The 19412-nt window shown below is 37.9% G+C and overlaps 1 protein-coding gene across 1 annotated transcript in view; it reads right to left on the bottom strand.

The window, feature by feature from the left end:
- Positions 1–19412, bottom strand: part of PTPRQ (protein tyrosine phosphatase receptor type Q) — a 239119-nt gene that overhangs the window by 93147 nt on the left and 126560 nt on the right. The window contains exons 24-28 of the mRNA XM_063447145.1: positions 15975–16250; positions 14405–14556; positions 9598–9739; positions 8175–8444; positions 1811–2137 (exon numbers count right to left, since the gene is read on the bottom strand). Of these exons, the coding sequence (XP_063303215.1) occupies positions 1811–2137; positions 8175–8444; positions 9598–9739; positions 14405–14556; positions 15975–16250 (1167 nt within the window). The remainder of the gene's footprint in view (positions 1–1810; positions 2138–8174; positions 8445–9597; positions 9740–14404; positions 14557–15974; positions 16251–19412) is intronic.

Genomic DNA, 19412 nt, shown 5'->3' on the forward strand with positions numbered 1-19412 from the left:
AAAACACTATTTGTTAATGTTTCAGTACTAACTATATATAGTATATAAAACCAAGAGGGCTGCACTCACCTGAAGATGCATAGATTATAAGGGTGCTGCGGGGCCACAAGACCAATGAACCCAATTATTAGCAGGTCCCATCCTAGCAACCTAATTCCTGCTCTTATGAGATTAATCAATCTATTAATTTCCCAAGTAAGTGGAATAAACTCATAAAAGCAGGCACGTTGCTTGCACAGGACCTGCCAAGAATGGGCTATATTGACACTGTGTCTGGTTTATGCAATTTATGATCATATACATTAACTAAACCTCAATTATTGTCTAGGTTAAGTGTTTAAAAGAAACAAACAAAAAATTACATTCTGTGAGCTTTGAAATTGCTGTTTAGTGAATGGGTGAGTGTGCTGGATCTTGTATGTTTTATATATAATATATATATTTAAGATTTATGTATCATGGACTATCTGGTTATTAAATGATTCGGTTTTACACAAAAATCTCTATATTTTTTATGGTAGATATTGGCAGAATGGTAATAAATCATAGCAATTTACGGACTATGGAGGATCCATCTCTCTTCTCTCATAATCCAATCACTTCCGTTCATAAGTACTTTTGTCCTGGTTTCCACAATAATGCATTTTCTGTAACTAACAACCATCATTTCCTGATTAACATGCTTCTATCCTTGCACGGGAATGTGGGTCTTGTGGAGGTCAGGGTCATCTTTGCAATCCATCTGTATTCTGATGCTAAGGTATCTGTGAAGTGTGCTAGCTGTGTAGAGAATCTGGATAACCCATTACTAGATTTATTTAAATTGTTCAAATAAATGATTTTTGTAGGTAATTTTTTTTACATGAGCCTATGACTACATCTTTTCTGCAATTCCATATATGATTATTACTCATCAATTATGTAAAGTAATATATTTTAATATTAAGAAAAATTTAATTTGCTGAACAGTTCTATCTATCTATCTATCTATCTATCTGTCTATCTGTCTATCTGTCTATCTGTCTATCTGTCTATCTGTCTATCTGTCTATCTGTCTGTCTGTCTATCTGTCTATCTAATTTTTCCTGTAGCTAGCACTTTGCTGGCAATATGAAGATACATTTTAGTAATCACATTATTGTTTAATGTTTAAATAATATTTCTAGATTAAAGCCTATAGGTACCCCACATCAAAATTACTATGCCAGCTTCTAACCACATTAGAACTACGAGATAATTAGAAGACTTAATAACATGTTAAAACAATGAAAGCTGGCCATGACTGGGATAAATTCTTAGAAACCTGAACTATAGATATCCAAATCATCACCTTAAACAGTGATTTTTCCTTGGTTTACATTGTCTATGGCACATTTCTAAAACTCTTTCCTAGCATTATGTTATTTTACAATTAGCTTTGCGTTATTAATTTTTTTTATCTATACTAAGAATCTTCAGCATACAATTTCTTAATTTTACATTTAAATATATAAAGTTTTGTCCTTATCCAAGAAGTGCCCTATTTTATATACGCTAATATCATGAAAGCTTAGCAACACTTACATATCCAATATTTGCTCAGTTAATTAGTTTAAGATCTTTACCCCAGGCTTAGTTTAGTATAATTTAGCAATTTCGATTTCTAAGAAAAAGGTAGGAAATTCAAAGAAAAACAATTAGTTGAAATGAGAAAGCTTATTGACTTTGTTAATTTTGTTGGGCTTTTATTGCAATTACATGGTTTAAAAATAAGTTAGTGCAGCCAAAATGTTGCGTTAGTATAGATAATTTAAAAAGCCTTTTCACTTACGACCAGATAACGTATGTACATGAATCCACTGTGAAGGGGCCCCATATCCAGCACTTGTACTAGCGCTAATTTTGAATTTATACCTTCTGAATTTTTTCAAACCATAAAGAGTCTTCTCATTGGTGTAACCATCATCAAATGAATAAAAGTCTTGATCAACTTCAACACATTCATTAATGTCCCAGTCATTACACTCAGTACGTAGGAGTTGTATTGTTATTTTGTAGTTCCTTAAATAGCCATTTGTATTGTCTGGTCTATTCCATCTCACTGTTACACTTGTAGATTGAACATTAAAGAAAATGACATCTTTTGGAGCATTGGGAACTAAAATGGAAAAAGTGCTGACTTAATACATTTTCAATACACAATTTATATTATTCGCAATCCAAATTAATGGATGTTCCATCTAACATAGGGCATGATTTAGCAAGAAAAACAGGAGCAAGGTGCTAAATGTTCTGTTCTAAAAAATGGTCTAAGTTAGTACTAAAAATTGGTCTTTAAGTACTAAAATGGGACAATCACCATGGAAACCAATGGGACCAGCCAACTCCTTATTTGGTGAACCCTCTCCTTTTACATTTTTGTACCACTTTTTAGAACGAAATGTCCCCCATTGTATTGGTTTCTCTGGTAATTGGACCTTATTAAGCACTTATCCCTGACACCTGTTTTTGCCTTGATAAATCTCCTCAGCATATATTTCTTTACTTTTATTTGGAAGAGCATTTTATTTGGAAGAGTATTTCAAACGACTAATTTGTCCCTTATAGCCAATACTTGGAAACAGAAATATATATTAACTAATGTCTTAATGAGACCCTTAAAAGAAACTGCAAATTAAAAAATTAAAATGTAATAAATCACAATAATGTGATGTCTTCTTAAATGAGGATGTAATCATTTCTAAATAAAGGCTTTCTATAAGATCTCTTTACTTGGATAATGTCTGCATAGTTTCTATTGGAGACATACTATCTCACACAGCCCTAAAAACATAACATAACTACAAATATATATATGTTCTCATAAAAGTTGGCTTTCCTTGAAAATTATACAGAACTCATGAACTTGAATTGAGGCACAAAGTCCCCCTATGTCCCATACAAAATATAATTACGGTGTATAATAAAGATGGGATAACTTATACAAATGACTTTTGTTCAAATGATAACCTTTTATTTCTTTTAAGCCTCTTATGTAAGTTATACAGAAAGAAAAATATATAACCCCTACTTGTAGTGTTATTAATACTGAATAGAAAATAGTAAATCTCACAGATAAAGCAATTATATTGTTTTGGCTATACAATTTGAATGTAATTGAATATGCTTTTCAGAGACAGATCTTATCAAATAATTTAGAGACACACACACTCAAGTTGATGAGAATCAGACCAATACTGACGTTCTATCTGATTTCCTACAATAAGGACAAGTTTGGGCACAATGGGTCGTGCAGGTTTTAAAAGTGATATCCAAGTTATTTACTTAGTCACTAAGACACTTTCATTTAAATAACATAGTCAAAACTTATTTATGTGTATATTTATCCCTATAAGATAACTGTAAGTATAATTGTGTACTTTAAACATTATTATACTCCATGACAAGCCTTTATTTAAAAATTCTTCTTAACTAAAATAAAAAAAAAAAAAAAAAAAAAATTAATTGTTATAATAAAATTAACAGATGGAAAAGACAATTGAACTTCAAAGCTTAAGAATAGCTTTTCACAAACCAATTTCACCTCGACCATCGGTGACCTCCACGTTTGATAAACTCTATGCTGAACGAGACAATTCCAAGACAAATGCACTATTGGGTTACACATACAAACAGGATTACAATTACTTTAGCATGAAGAATCGGATTTCCATTCTTTAAGATTTGCCCAAAAAAGAAAAAAAATTATAATAATAAAACCCCTCTCATCAGACCTTTCAAGTACAGCTGGAATTCATTTGCACACATGACTCCATGTATTCAGTGCTTACTGGGGCAGCCTGTTTGCATTTACTACAGTACAACATACTACAATGAAGTGATCAATGTCTACATATCTGAAAAATATTTCATATATATTATACTTATCTCCTCTACACTAAATCCAGTGTCAAGTTAATCATAGATATAAACATCTTTTTCTGAAAAGGCCAAATATGCAGAACATGTGTAAGCCATTCCCTGAGAAGGAAAAGGATCGAAGGCACATCTGTGAATGAGAACTGGAGAGGAAACAAAGCACTTATTCTACTAAAACCGAACTTTAATTAAACTGTATTCAGAGACAAGTTAAGACACTTGCTGGAAAGTGGTGCATTGCAGTTGCTAGGCTTACGCTAGTGTTCTATAGTTGTAAGATCACATAGTTTCATATTTAGCATTTGGTGTGTGCTATTTAAGAGAATTCTTCTAAATATTCTGCATCCAAGCCAACCAGGCAGTTTATTCATTTTATTTAATTAGGGGTATATCTTGTCTGAAACCTTTGCAGGTCCCCTCCTTCTAACCAAGCCCATACTGTCTGTGGCTGTCCAATCCTAAATGTTACAATGCAGATCAATGAGAATTCTTTGCCGATTGTCTGATTGACAGCCAGGGGTGTTTAACAAGTTAATTTATGAAAGTGCTAATTTCGATTGAAATTTGCACTTTTTGTAAAATGAAAAAAGAGGACTTAACCTTCACACATAAAAAAAATTAAGATAAAGTGCTTAAGGAGTCTGGAAGGGTGTCAAAACTATTGTCGGTGCAGTCGTTGTGGCTGCACCGGTGCCCATAGGCATTGGGGGCCTATCAGGTATCCCATCAACTTAGAGCAAACCCGATAGGCAGATAAATATGATAAGGGGCCGATATGGTGCTGCGCTTTAGCAGCAAGACTAAGCCCCTTTAATGCCAGCAGCCAGCGCCGGGGGAAAGTGACTACCTGTCACTGTTAAGATAAAATATCACAACATTTTATACAATAAATACATTATTTGAAAGTTTTAATATTTCTCTTAGTATTAAATAATTTTAAAAGTTTATCCAAAAAATATTTAATCATTTGGAAAGCTAATCCAACAATCTTAAATTGAGGTCTGTGTATTTGTAATCATAGCCTTTGCTATAATTATGATCTATGATTTGTATGATAAATACATTTACAGATATTTACCCTATCGTTTTGACAATGCTGAGTAAGTTATATGCTTACTCTGCCCCCTGGTAATACTAAGAGTCTGCAATATTATAGGGGACCAGATATAAGCACCTTGTCTCAGATAACTACACCAGCATTTTACAGAAAATTACACACGTTTCTACCACAGGTCATCCACAATGCTATATGTATGTAATTACTAGACATTTTAGAACCTTAAAAGTAACACAGATCAGGTTGAAACTAGCAAAGAAGGCCATCAGTGCAGTGAGCATTTAACTCCACCCTTTTTGCTTTATTAGACTCAACTCTTTTTGTCATTTGACTCCACTTTCAACTGCTACTTTTGCATTTAAAATTGCTTTTTGCATGGTATAAAAGGATGGAAGGATGAGCAAATGGATGGATGGATGGATACTCTTTTATGTATCTTGCAGATATCTTTCCTTTCCTGTACTAATTTAAATATATATTTTAAAACGTGCATTTTATTAATATAACAATTGCAAAAGGGCAATTTTACTATACTATACATCTGCAGTGCTGATTTGCAGTCTAACTCCAAAGCTAGCAGCACTAAAATAAAATAAAATAAAATAAAGTAATCTCAGTGTGTAATTTTAAGGCCAGACACTGTGTAGGGAGACAGTGAGGCTAATCTGATTTCACCTTAAAAAAATAAAAGTATAAAAAATAAATGTAATATCAATGAGTCAGAGTTGGCACTGTTACTGTGACTAATGACAGAGCACCATTAATAAGAAGCTGACAACAGCTATAAAACCGTTTCCATCCCAAACCATGAATCTGTGATCTATGACTGCTACCACTCATCACAATGCAAATCCACAGAATCTAAGTAATAGTAAAATATATAATTCTAAACCTTATTTTAATCCAGACAATAATGATAAGGACATCCATGGCATGATAAAATTATAGACATGTTTAAGGAACGCTACAAACATATCTAAAGTTCCACAAAGTATAAAATACATCCAGTGTTAAATACGTTGAAGGGATACTTTAAGCACCATGACCGTTACAGTATGCTGTAATGGTTATGGTGCCGGGAGTCACTTGTCATCGTCTGATGGTAAAAACTATTGAGTGTCTTCAAAGCCTCTGTTCTGAGCTGATATGCTAAAGTGCCAGTACCATACTGCTGTACTATCATACCAACTCATACAAATGCACTGATTTAATATTTTTGGAAAATTTCAAATGATTTAATCTTTTTTTGACAAGTTTTTAAAAGCATTTAATATTATTAAAACATGTTCTAATATTTTGATAATTTTTAATTTAGTCATAGATTTATTTCTGTATGATAGATTTTTATATATTTTACAAATTTTTAATAATCCTTTTAAAACTTTATACAAAAATATGAAATTATAAAGCCTATCAAAAATTAGATTAAGAGCAAAATTTGGTTATTAGTCATTGGCTGAGAATAGGCATCAAAACTGCAGGATGTTTGATGTTATGTGATGGCAAACAGTCAAACTGTTTACCACTTTAGAGCAGTGTTAATTTTGGCAGCAAATTTCATTTTAGTTTTAGTCATATTTTAGTCATCTGAATTAATTTTGCTTTAGTCTAGTTTTAGTTGACTAAATCTCCAGTAGATGTTAATCAACATGACTAAAATCTAATTGGTTTAGTTAAAGCCTCTATCTGTCTATTTGCCCCTTCCACAGCCCCTCTGTGTCTCTTTGTGCCATCCCATCCCCTCTAGGTGCCTCTCTCCCAAGCCATGGTCTGTCTTTTTTCACCCTTCCATATACCTTCTGTGCAGTATTAATTTTACAGGCAAATTTCAATTTAGTTTTAGTCATAGTCTTTTGACTAAAATATATTTTAGTTTTAGTCATATTTTAGTAATCTAAATTGTTTTAGTTTTAGTCTATTGTTAGTTGATTTTACTAAAATTGACTAAAATTGTTAGTCAACAAAATTAACACTGCTTTAGAGTGCCCTTGCTACAGGCTTGAGCTGATTATCATGCCAACTCATGCAAAAGCCTCAATTTAATATTTTTGGATAAGCATTTCAAATGATCACAGTCTGTTGGAAATAAACTTTTCCTATGAATTATCTACAGAAGTCACCATGTAAGTTTATAGAGATCATCCAACAAGAGTTAATATAATTGTCATTAAAGTATTGGTAGTACTGAAATCCACAAGACCTGATAAGGTTGCTAAAAGAGGCAGCATATATCCAATCTAAAAAAATTATCTACTGTTAAAATATATAACATAGACATAATGTAGAATATCACTGACATTTCAAAGTAGACATTCCAATCCATTGTGCACAAATATAGAACATAATACAATGTCTTGGAATTGACCACACACAAAACAAATCTGTTTCTCAATAATCGTAATCATTATTAATTATGTTGGAAACAATAAACGCATAAAACAAACATGGATAGGATGGATAGGAATAAAGGATATAAATTGTCTTAGAATAACAGTATATGAGACTGACAGTTGAACTCTAGTCCCTCATATAATTTTGCAATGGCTGACCGAGAACTTAGGGAGTTGTTGACTAAAGAACTGCTATAGGCACCCACAACACTTCATATCATCAAGTGTTTAGGGTGCAATGGTCCTGTCCTTTTAGTCCTACAATGTAAATAAAATATTCCTGACAGACATTAGGGGAGCTTCCACTGAATAACCAAGAGTATTTGATTAATAATAACCTTAGTATTTGATTTGCACATCCTGGTGATTTGCTGCACGTGCACACTAGCATCCCTCCCAATGGATTGAATAAGATCATCAAGAATGACCACAGTGCCACAGGCTATAACATAATATGGTGATATCTAAACATTTAAATAGTGAGGAAAACATTATAGCGTTAGGAATACATCTTTGTATTCCTAATGTAATTGTGTTCCTTTAAATACATCTGGTGGGACAGCTCAAACTATTGCTATGTTCTATTTCCTAAACTTATTGGTAGATATACAGTTGTTTATTAGGCTCCACAGAATTCCACGCATAATATATAAGCGCACAGGATAACTAATAGAATAGAATGTCCAATTTAAAATAGGACTTAATCACCTGGACAGTATTCATACGTCAACGTAGGGCACTTTTGTATTTTGCATAAAATCTTGGAAATAAAATCTTACAAATTAGAAATACTCTGGAATAATGATAAGTAAATAAGGTGTAAAAAGTACCTTCTTCAGGTTTAGTAGTGGAGTTGCACACTTGTTCTGTGCCTTCTCCTGCTGAATTTGCAGCTTTGATGGTGAAATAGTAAGTTGCATTAGGGAGTAGGTCTCTGAAAGTATAGACGGTATCAGATACAGGGACCTGTGTTGTAATGCTTTGAAACGTTAAGATGTAATGAGTTATTATTCCATTTGGCCGTAAAGGTGGCTCCCATTGGACTAAAACAGATTGCCAACTTGTTGTAGTGCACTGCATGTGCTGGACGGAACCTGGAGCTACAAAAACACACAAAACAAGATGTAAATTGCAAATTTAGTAAATAAGCAAAATAACCAAACATGTTTAACAGAGCAGCAAAGCAATCAAAAATGTAAGATAAGAATTAGCAGTATTTGGTATACTATATATTGTTTATGTGATCCTGTCTGATTTTATTGTGAAGTTAACTAGAAAAAATAAGCATTGGAGAAATGCAAGCGATAATGGGATGATTTGCAGTTGTTTGTTACATTCAAAACATATTGTTCACTGTAATATAAATGTGTCCGTACTTTGAAATGAAGTTGTAATAGTGTGAAATAGTCCCGGGCACCAGTTTACCTTCAGGTGCTCAACCTTTACCAAATGATTAAACCCCAACATCTTCAGTCTGGTTCCCGTCAGCTCTGTGCTTCCACTTTCTCTTGAGTCAGAGGCTTTAATCAGGGAGCATCGGTTCCCCATTCACAAAATGGAGTCCTGATTGAAGCGTGGAATCAAACATAAGTGAAGGGGCAAAGCTGACAGGCACTAGACTTGGAGGGGTTACACCATTCGGTAAGCAGGAGTTTGGAACTTTCTCACACCATAACAAAACGTAATTCAAATGCAGTTGTTATGATTCCCAGAGAGTCCTTTTAAGTTTTAGATCCAAGATACCCTGAATTGTATCTAGCCCTGTGACATTAGATTGTTCTTACAATGGATTGTTGAAAAAAAAAAAATAGTTACTTCTTTACCCAATGTGATATATGTTGTACAGGTTGCGCAAAATAATGAATGTTAGAAGGATTTCGCTGTTGATACCTGAGAAGGTTTTAACAGCGAAATTCTCACGTCCCATTGATTTCCAATCTAAGTTAAACCACTTCCTTAAACCACTTGCTGAAATCTGACTGAACATCAATACCTGAATGGGGTAATTGTAAATATGTTCTAGACGACCTAATACATTTCTACAAGAAAGGAGTTTGAAAAACATTAGAATCACTAGTAACAATTTCTTTACATAATTAACAAACAGACCAACAGGTTATGGCAAGAATAAAAAATGGCGGTCTAGCTTAAAAGAAAAAAAGAAGAGAGACACTAATGAAACAAGCTCTGTTTAGAGATTTATAACATTTTAGATTACATTTAAATAACATTATTAAAATAACTTCATTTTACCTGATTCTTTTGTTCTAAAAGTGACAATATTGCTGTAGTGGTTCCCATTACCGACTTTTGTGAATGCAGATATACTAGCAAAGTACGTTTTAAACGGTTCTAATTCTGTGAGCTTTGCTTCAGTTTTCTCACCTGATATATTCTGGGAGGGAAAACATGTACATTTAAAAAAAATCGGCTGTGTCATTTTGAGGTTCTCATTCCCGATATTATTATCAAAACTTAAAGAAAAATTAAGTGTATTTCATTTTACAGAAACAATTATGTTTAACCCCTTAAGGACACAACTTCAGAAATAAAAGGGAATCATGACGGAATATTTCCGTCATGTGTCCTTAAGGCAGGGGTTCTCAACCCCTACCAGTCCAGGATATGGGGATTACCTGGGTGTGTCTAAGGTGTTTAGAAAAAGGGAAAAAAAACACCTTAGACTCTAAGGTGTTTTTTCTTTTTTTTTCTAAACACTTTAGACACACCCAGGTAATCCCTAAACCCTGGACTGGTAGGGGGTCCTCGAGGACAAGGTTGAGAACCCCTGCCTTAATTGGTTAAAGGGACCCAGGCTTTTGTTTGGCAATAGAACAAATGAATTGATCTTTAGAAATAAATTTACTAATAAGTATAGATGAAACCTTAAGGGACCAGAAAACAGGGAGGACAAAACCCTACCCTATTACCGTCTCTTAGGTAAGGGATGGTCACCTAGACTGGGTAGAAAGGGGGTAACCCTAGGGTAATGAAACAAAACAAAGAAAATAAATCCAAAGGTGGTCTAACTAAGAGACAACCATGAGGACAATTACCCAGTCCAATTCCAATAGTAAATGTTAACAGGAAAGAAAATAATAAATAACTTTATACATAAATACCAATCTAAATAGATAGTTAAGAGGAATAACCCACCATCAAAAATAGAGATAGGTGGCTAAATAGTAGCCTACTGTATATAATCCTTCTAAAAAGAAAAGAAAAATAATAATGACTCAATGATGCTTGGGCTAAGGGTATAGAAACACTCATATGGGTGGAGAGGCTAGGTGGAGAGTAGTGGGTAATGGAATGTATGGATCATAATCTCACATTCATATAGCCCCACATATAGTAAACTCCTCCACAAGTAGTCACCCTTCGTGTTCCAACCCTATACTCCTGGGAAACACCTTCAAGGGTGTTCCAATCCAGACTTATCTATAATAGAAAAATACACCAAACTTAAAATAAAATAAAAACTAATGGTAACCAGTCTAAATAGAGAGAGACAGAGAGGAAAGAGGAGAGGCCAGGCACGAAATGGAAGTGGCTAATTAATAGCCTACTAAGAGAGCTACCTTTCTAAAATAGAAAGGAGATTAACTAAATAGTGCTCTGGCTAAGGGTGTACAAGCAATAAGAGAGGAGGGGAGAAATAAAGGAGAGAGGTAAATGCATAAGCATATATAAACGTTTAAGGTAAGGTATCAAAAAACCAACCATATAATATAAACCTCTCCCCCCACTTATAGACTCCCAGCAAACAAACACTCTCTATGCTAAACCCTATACTCCTAAGGAAACTAAACACTTTAGACACACCCAGGTAATCCCTAAACCCTGGACTGGTAGGGGGTCCTCGAGGACAAGGTTGAGAACCCCTGCCTTAATGGGTTAAAGGGACCCAGGCTTTTGTTTGGCAATAGAACAAATGAATTGATCTTTAGAAATAAATTTACTAATACCTGCCCCACAGCTCTGACTGTACACAGTGTTTGGGCAGCAAGGTATGTAGCCACATATAGAAGTGGAACATGTGTGACGATATTAAAATTGATTTACCTGGTACTGTAGTCTCTAAATATGCTAAATAATGACATGATTAAAATAGGATTTTCTCACACTATGGCCACACTATGGTTATTTATCTATTGAAGTCACTGATAACGTCTGTAGGAATTTTTGTAGATAAATAATTTACAGTGTTGAATCATTTGGAAAGTTTAATAAAACAAGGCCATGCCCTCAATTTAATTTGTTTCAATCAGCATCAGAAATTATACCAATCTGTTAGAAAATAAAAATTTTCATTAGTCACCGTTAAAGTCGATGGTATTTTTTGTAGATAAATTATTTTGAAAAGTTTTTTTTGTTTATCTAACAGATTGGAATACTTTCTAAATCTGATTAAAATGAATTAAATTGAGGCCTATATATGATGAGGATTTGTTACTTTTTTTTTATTTTCAATAATAAAGCATTTGACTTGTGATTTCAACAGAATGTCTGTGTTATTAACAAAACCATATTTTGTAGAACAAAAGTACCATATTGGGGGGCGGGGCCTGAACATGGAGCTGAAGAGACGTTACCCTCAAGAGCTCCTGCAACAAAAGACAAGCAAATCGATTTTACATAACGTAAACGACGATCGATTGTGGCACAAAGGCCACCAAATCAGAGGGGACACCGAGCGGAACATTATGACACCATTCAAGCAACAGGGAAAAGGTTATCCGCTCGAGCGTCAGAGGCCTACTCACATGGCGGGCGCGGGATGGACGGCCGCTCTCCCGCCGCCAAGACTGGCTACCTCGGAAGGCACAGGCCCACGTTCCCCCCCCCCCCTGGACCGGAGGGGGTCATCCCGGTCCACATAATCGCACAGAGCGCTCACCCTTGGCATGCTCTAGGACATAACCAGGACCGGCAGAAACTGCGAGGCCCAGCCAAGATGGCCGTCGACAGTAAGCAAGGTCCGGCCCAGCAGAACCATGGGCACCCGATTCACTCACCTCTGGCATCTGCTGATGCACTGGACACCGCCTTTGAGTGCTTCTGGGCAAAATGGGAAGCCCGACTGACAGCGGCAGCGCAGGAGGCTCGGACAGCACGGGAAACTTGGAGACAATTTGAACTGGGGCGGCAGAAGCCCCGACTCAGCGAGACAGCCCCAAAGAGGGCAACAGCTAAACTGGCACGTCCACCGGGGCAGAGACCCAATAGAAGAGCGGCAATAGCCCAACACCCCCGCAGACGGAAAGCCACAAAACGCCTTCTTCGGAGATCACCTCCACAAAGCGGGCAGAAAGCTTCCATCTACTATCCATACAGGAGGAGAGGGGGCGCTTTACAATTGATGACAGGTACGGAACACCGCAGAACATCGTCCCAGTCCAACATCCAAAACGACAGACGGGCGAACGCTTATCCATGTATGCCAAACGCCCCGATGTACAAAAACAACCCAAGGAAGCGGCACCCTACTGCATGCCAGGCCACCAGGGTGGGCATTGGATGACGGACACAACCAAACGCGGGAACTTACACCACCCACCATGGCAGTAACGCAACACCCGCACAACCCAGGAACAATGACTATAAGTTCAAATTTTATTATAACTTTCGCTGTTATGATCCAGAGTTTTGCACCCTCAGTTCTTGCTAGACATGCACTAGCCGGAGAGCTATACCAGACCACTGCAGGGTTTTGTGTCAAAAATTTATAATATATCAATATATGCCGTTGTTTGAGTGCCTAATATAAAATGGCTACCTGTGTCCAACAACAACCTTAAGTTTTACTGAGACACCTGTTTCTTTTGACTGCGCTGCTGTCTTGTCTAGTTTTTGTCTGCCAGGGACTCTTTACCGCAGCTGAACAAGGTTTGCATTAGTCTCCTTCCTTTTTCAGTTTATTGAAAATTTCTTTTTTTTTTTTCCTTCCCTATTTTAACTCATGTCATCAGGGCCAGTGTACTAACTTTGTAATACTATATGCGAGCCCACTACATGGTTTTTAAGCGATATGACTAGCCATGGCTTGGTTGTTATTCTAGAGTCCAAATGCATTAGTCAGTTCACATAACTAGCGATGTACAGCCTGTCTGAGTAGTGAATACTAATTAATGCCTAAACAGTTCTATTTCTAGCGAGATGTTACCCTGATCCTCACAAGTTTTGCGTTATACAAACAACCACTCTACAGCCACCTTGGCAGCAGAGCTTGTCTAGTTTAAGCGTTATACCCGATTCGTTCTATTAAGCATGCGTATACCTGTAAAGCAAATTATAATACAACATGCACTGAAGCATATCTCTTTAACACATAAAAAGTGCAAGTGTATTCTCATGTCATGACACTGTATGGAATTGTTTATCTACATTGAGCCTTTAGAAGCTGTCGTGGCACTCCATGCCTGTATGTTAATCTTTTGTTGCACACCAAAATAAAGAATTAAAAAAAAAAAAAAAGTACCATATTGACCTTAAATTCCAAGTTTCTCTGTTGCTAAGCCATAAAAGATTACAGAGCTGTCCGTGATATTGCAGAAGAATATGCAGTGAATATTAAAGGTACCCTCTAAGTACCATAAGCACTATATCACATTGTAGTGGTTATAGTGCAAATAGTTTGTGAGTAGCAACCACTCCATTTATGTCAAACAGTTTTGGATATAAAAACTGTCATCTGTCGCCTACCCAATGTTGAATGGACTAATGTGCAAGTTTGTGTTTTCAATAAAAAGCAGAAGATGAGAGAATGGGTTGTATGTGCCAGGAGAACCATTTTTTTGTCATTATACTCCAAAAATGATGGTGGAAAGTCAGCATGGAAGTGGGACCGGGTGGCAGGCAGATCTGCAGACACGAGCAGCTGTCAGGAATTCAAAAAAACACTAGCCAATCTACTGATGGAAAGCAAAGGGGGCAGAATGTTACAAATGTGGTAATGGTGCAGAAGAGTCTGGCCTGAAAAGTTACCCAGTGACAAGTATCAAGTTAAAAAGTTGTTCCTCTACTTATGACACACCTGTGGCATGGGAAGCACTCTTACCTTAAAGAACACGAATTGACTGCTTTTTTCCATAATTTTAAAGCTGTACACACGTACAAGACCATTAGGGTTTGGACTTGGTCTCCATTGAAACCATGCAGCGATATCACTTGCATTGATAAAAGTCAGATTCTGAGGAGGAGATGATGGCTCTGTAATGCAGACAAGATGTGAGATGCCTTGAAATAACTCATTAAAAAAAAGATGTTTATTTAACCCCTTAAGGACCAAACTTCTGGAATAAAAGGGAATTATGACATGTCACACATGTCATGTGTCCTTAAGGGGTTAAATAAAAGAGAGCTCTAATCATGCATAATTATTTCCTTTTACGAGGCTTGCGGGAATGTATCTTGAAAAAAGTACCCTTACTCAAGTGTATGTTCATGCTCCCGCAATCCTAGGCATCTTTTGAATACCTTTAATTCTCTTCTTCGCCCTGCTGTGGCCACCCCACAAACTAATCTTACAGCTGATTGCTTTGCATGTTACTTTACTGACAAGATTAAACAGTTAAGAAATTAATTCTCCCCCCTTCTACCCTCTCTATCTCAACTTCACTTGGACCACACCATCTCTACCCTCCGAGACTTAACTCCAGCTACTGAACAAGCGGTGGCTGCGCTTCTCCTTTCCTCTTCTGGCAGCAAAGTGTCTATATACACAAAGGCTGCATATAGATTCCAAGTAACATAGCTACTTGAAATCACTGAAATGGTCATGGCAGCTTATGTAATCCTTTAAGACTAGGTACCCAGTCCTAAAAAGTCTTCTGCAGTCGATAAAATAGAAACGTTTTCAATAAAAATAGTTTAAAGAGAGGAAACACATTAGAAAGAAGCTGTAAACGTAGTACATGTTTAATTTGTGCAAACATTGTTGATGGGCTAAACTTTAGATGGACAATCAATGGTAAGCTCAGCTTTGATTGTGCCTTTACTATGGCCATTGATCTGTTTTAAATCATTTGTACAATAGAGATTCACTTTGAACGGAACACCATAATCATCCAGAGCACTACATCTCAATCAAGTGATCTAGGTGCAGTGTCCCTGTCCACTTAACCCTGCAATGTCAAACACTCCAGTTTGTGAGAAACTGCAATGTTTAAATTGCAAGGATCAGTATGACAGCAACTAGAGCCCATAGAAAAGCATTAATGTATGCAATAGGTCTCCAATAGCTCTCCTCATAGAGGAGCATTGGATTGGACCATCAGTGTAAGAGGCTCTGCCTTCTCAATGACTTTGCTGGTGGAAAATAGCTGAGCAGTGCCGAGGGAGCCTCGTCCCTGGGTACAGGTAAGTAAAAGAGATTTTTTAACATTTCATAAGGGGGGACAAGGAGGGACATAGTACCACTAGGGACAGGGACACAAATAGCACTAGGAATACAGATTTGCTTTCCTAATGCTATAGTGTTCCTCTAATAAGTTGTATATAAGTCTGATGATTTTCTAATAATTAAAAAACATCCCTTATTGATTTGTTATGAAATGAAATTAAAGCATTTTTAATACAAAAAAAACCCCAGACAACATTCAGTTGAATATAATGGCATTATAAATTACCTGCTTCATCTGTTAGGAATACAATCTTGCTATATGGCCCAGTTCCTTTAACAGTCCTTGCAGCAATATTTATAATATACTGTGTAAATGGCAAAAGATCCTTCAAGATGATGGATACTTGAGATGTGTTTAACGAATCATTTCCCTGTGGTCCATAAATCTGTAAGTAGTAACCAGTTATAATACCGTTCGGTTGCACAGGAGGATCCCAGGATAGTAGCACACTAGTAGATGTAAGGTTTCTGCATTCACTGATCATAGGATTAGATTCTGGGACTATAAATAAAACAAGACAGTGTATCATATACAGGAGACATTTTAATTTATTTTTAGATACAAGAGGGACCAATTTCCAGTCAGCCTCGAGCAGATACTTTATATATGTTATCTGACATTGTCTTAAAAGATTATATACTGTGGATAAAACAAATATTTTATAATATTTGCATTGGTGACTTACTAAAGGTGTACCATATAACAAATGTACTCATAATAAATTATTATTTAAATGATTATGGTGTCATGATATTTCTCCTGACCATTATTTGTTTTTTATTATTATGGCAAAGCAAAGCTTAAAACATAGAGTTCATAACTCTAACTAAAAAAGTCCCCATATACAGAGAGCTGAGAATTCCATTTCAGGGTTCTCATACTAACCAATGATGTCTGTGCTAACATGGAGGATCTTGAAGGTGCTGGTCCCTGGAAGAAGAGAACACTTGTCTAAAGTCTAAAGAATGTGTTGGTGATGACTTCTGCACAGGTCTACAAAATCCTGGTAAACACTGGACTATCAAACTTACCTCTCTCTTTGTTACTTACCACTCCTGGTTGTCTAATGGACTTGGTGATACTAGCCAAAATGACGGAGCATTGCTTCAGCATGGGCAAGGCCTACCCATGCCTCTGCACAGCACCCTCGAAAGTACCTTACTGAAGTTGGAAATTATATTTGCATGTTTCTGGGTGACTTTGGAAGCGAGAATAATCACATCCCCCTGCCTGCCTCTAGAGGTTGAACAGAGGGGTGAGAGACATGAAGAGGGGAGGCCTGCTCAAAAACACTACAAGCGTCTGATACTACTCAAGAGCCCCCCTAGGCTACAAGCCGCAATGGTTTGGACCCTGAATTATCGGCCACACAAGTGGAGGACTGTGAATAACAAAGGCTTCTGCTATTCTTTTGGTCGCCTAACTGCTGCTGGACATACTCACGCTATGCATTTGAACTTCTAGCGTCACTTGAAACCGCATAGGAAAGCATTGTATAAGGCTTTCCTATGGGGCTGTTCTAATGTGAATGCGGCCATTGCCATTGCTGCGACGAAGGCGCACCCCGAGCCAGCACCGAGGGACATAGGCGCTGACACAAGTAAGTGACAGAAGGAGTTTTAAACCCCTTCTGCACCAACTTTGTTTTCCTGCCACAATAGTGTTCCTTTAAAGTGGCTCTGTCTTTAATTCTACTGTTCATAATTGTTTGCTGCCTTGTCCTGACATGCACACACCGATATATGCGGTCATTTATTAGCATAGATGCCTACATAGATGCTGCAGGGTACATCCCCATGACGTTCACTATTATTTTATCCTTAACGCCTGCACATACACGACCGCCCCATGAGGAGCCCGCCCACTAACATTAACTCACATTTGGTTTCACAGGTGCACGGTCTTTTCCCCCCTTCTCCCCCTCCCTCCCCCCCGCCCCCATCTCCTCCTCCCCCCACTGACCGTGACAATACACACTATAATGACCGAGATAAGCACCATAGAGCATTGAGATAAATAGATACGGATTAAGGATTCCAGAGGGAAGTCTCAGGTTGAAACAGGGGACCACGGTTACGGGCTCTCCTAAGCGCTCACACCTCGGGGGGTTTGACACTTGTTATATGTCCATCACTGACTAACATATTAGATCGACAGGCCGGCAGGGGACATCCGGATTGGTGTGGGAGGGAGCTGTACGGAGGCGCTCTGAGATGGGGAGGTACTTGGGGAATGACGGGTTTCACTGGACAGGTTAGACAGGTTACCTTAGACTCTCTTAGTAAATATTTCAACTACCTAGCAATTGACATATATGAGTCTTTCCATTGATGGCACTCTATACGGGGGACCATACTGCCCATTTAGCATCGCTCTGAGGGGGCGGTTAGGAGTGGGAGCCTACTATCTCTCCGTGAGATATCATCTGGGCGGAGCTCGAGTTGCGCTTCTACACACGTACACTCGTGCTGAAAGTGGTGCAGCCAAACAGGGGGGGCTTTGGTCTCCTGGGCTGGTACCGGAGCGAGGCCCCACTAGTGTCTGCTGCACGAGATAACCCCCCTCCACCCTGGTGGGGGGCGTAGATTTGGGACGAACCTAAACACACCTCCTTTTAACTACCATAAGGGCAGCTAGTCCCGTATCCCGGACACCGGACCCACACTCATTCTTATACTCGCTACATCTATCCTCTGCCTTATTTTCCTTCCCTTCCTCCTCCCACACTTCCACCCCCCCACTCCCGCATTGGACTGACTAGCCCACCGGCTGAGTGTTCTCCTCGGAACCTCAACAGGCCCTAACTACCGGTGAACTTGGACACTATGGCCTACCACAACGCGCCCCTGAAGATTATCACACAGAATTGTAGAGGACTCAACATACCTGAGCGCAGGTCACACCTGCTGAGAGAACTGAAGAAAAAACATGTGTCGATCGCCTTGCTGCAGGAGACTCATTTCAAGGAGGGGACACATCCTAGGCTACGGAATCGGCACTACCCCAATAATTGCTTTTGCAAACATCCCACGTCACACAAAACCGGAGTGGCCATCCTCCTGGCGGACGACCTGGAATTTAAAAAACTAGACCGAGTGCAGGATTCGCTAGGAAGATACCTCTTCCTTAAAGGGGTTATAGCGGATAAGATTTATACGATAGCCTCCATCTATGTACCTAATAAGAGACAAGCTCCCTTCCTCCAAAACACTCTTCATCAGCTGGAAGAATTATCAGATGGGATCCTAATTGTGGGAGGCGACTTTAACACCCCACTGGACCCGATACTAGACTCCTCAATGGGTCATAGTTGCATATCGCAGCGTAATATTAGATCCATCTGACAATCGATTGAGGCTCTGAGACTGGTGGACTGCTGGAGAACGCTACACCCCTCGGTGAAAGGCTTCACCTACTATTCAGCGCTTCATAACTGATACTCGCGCATAGATTATCTCTTTGTCACTCAGAAGGGCTTCTCACACCTGTTAGGGGTCGACATTACTCCGCCCACCTGGTCGGATCACGGATCTGTCGAGATGGAATTGGCCTCCCCCTATACAGACCTAAGGGGTGGACCTGGAGACTAAATGAGGCCCTGCTACTAGACCCAGATACCAAGGAACAACTACACCAGGCGTTGGAGCAATATTTTTGAGAAAA

This window comes from Pelobates fuscus, chromosome 3, assembly GCF_036172605.1.
Source record: "Pelobates fuscus isolate aPelFus1 chromosome 3, aPelFus1.pri, whole genome shotgun sequence".
Classification (NCBI taxonomy): Eukaryota; Metazoa; Chordata; class Amphibia; order Anura; family Pelobatidae; genus Pelobates; species Pelobates fuscus.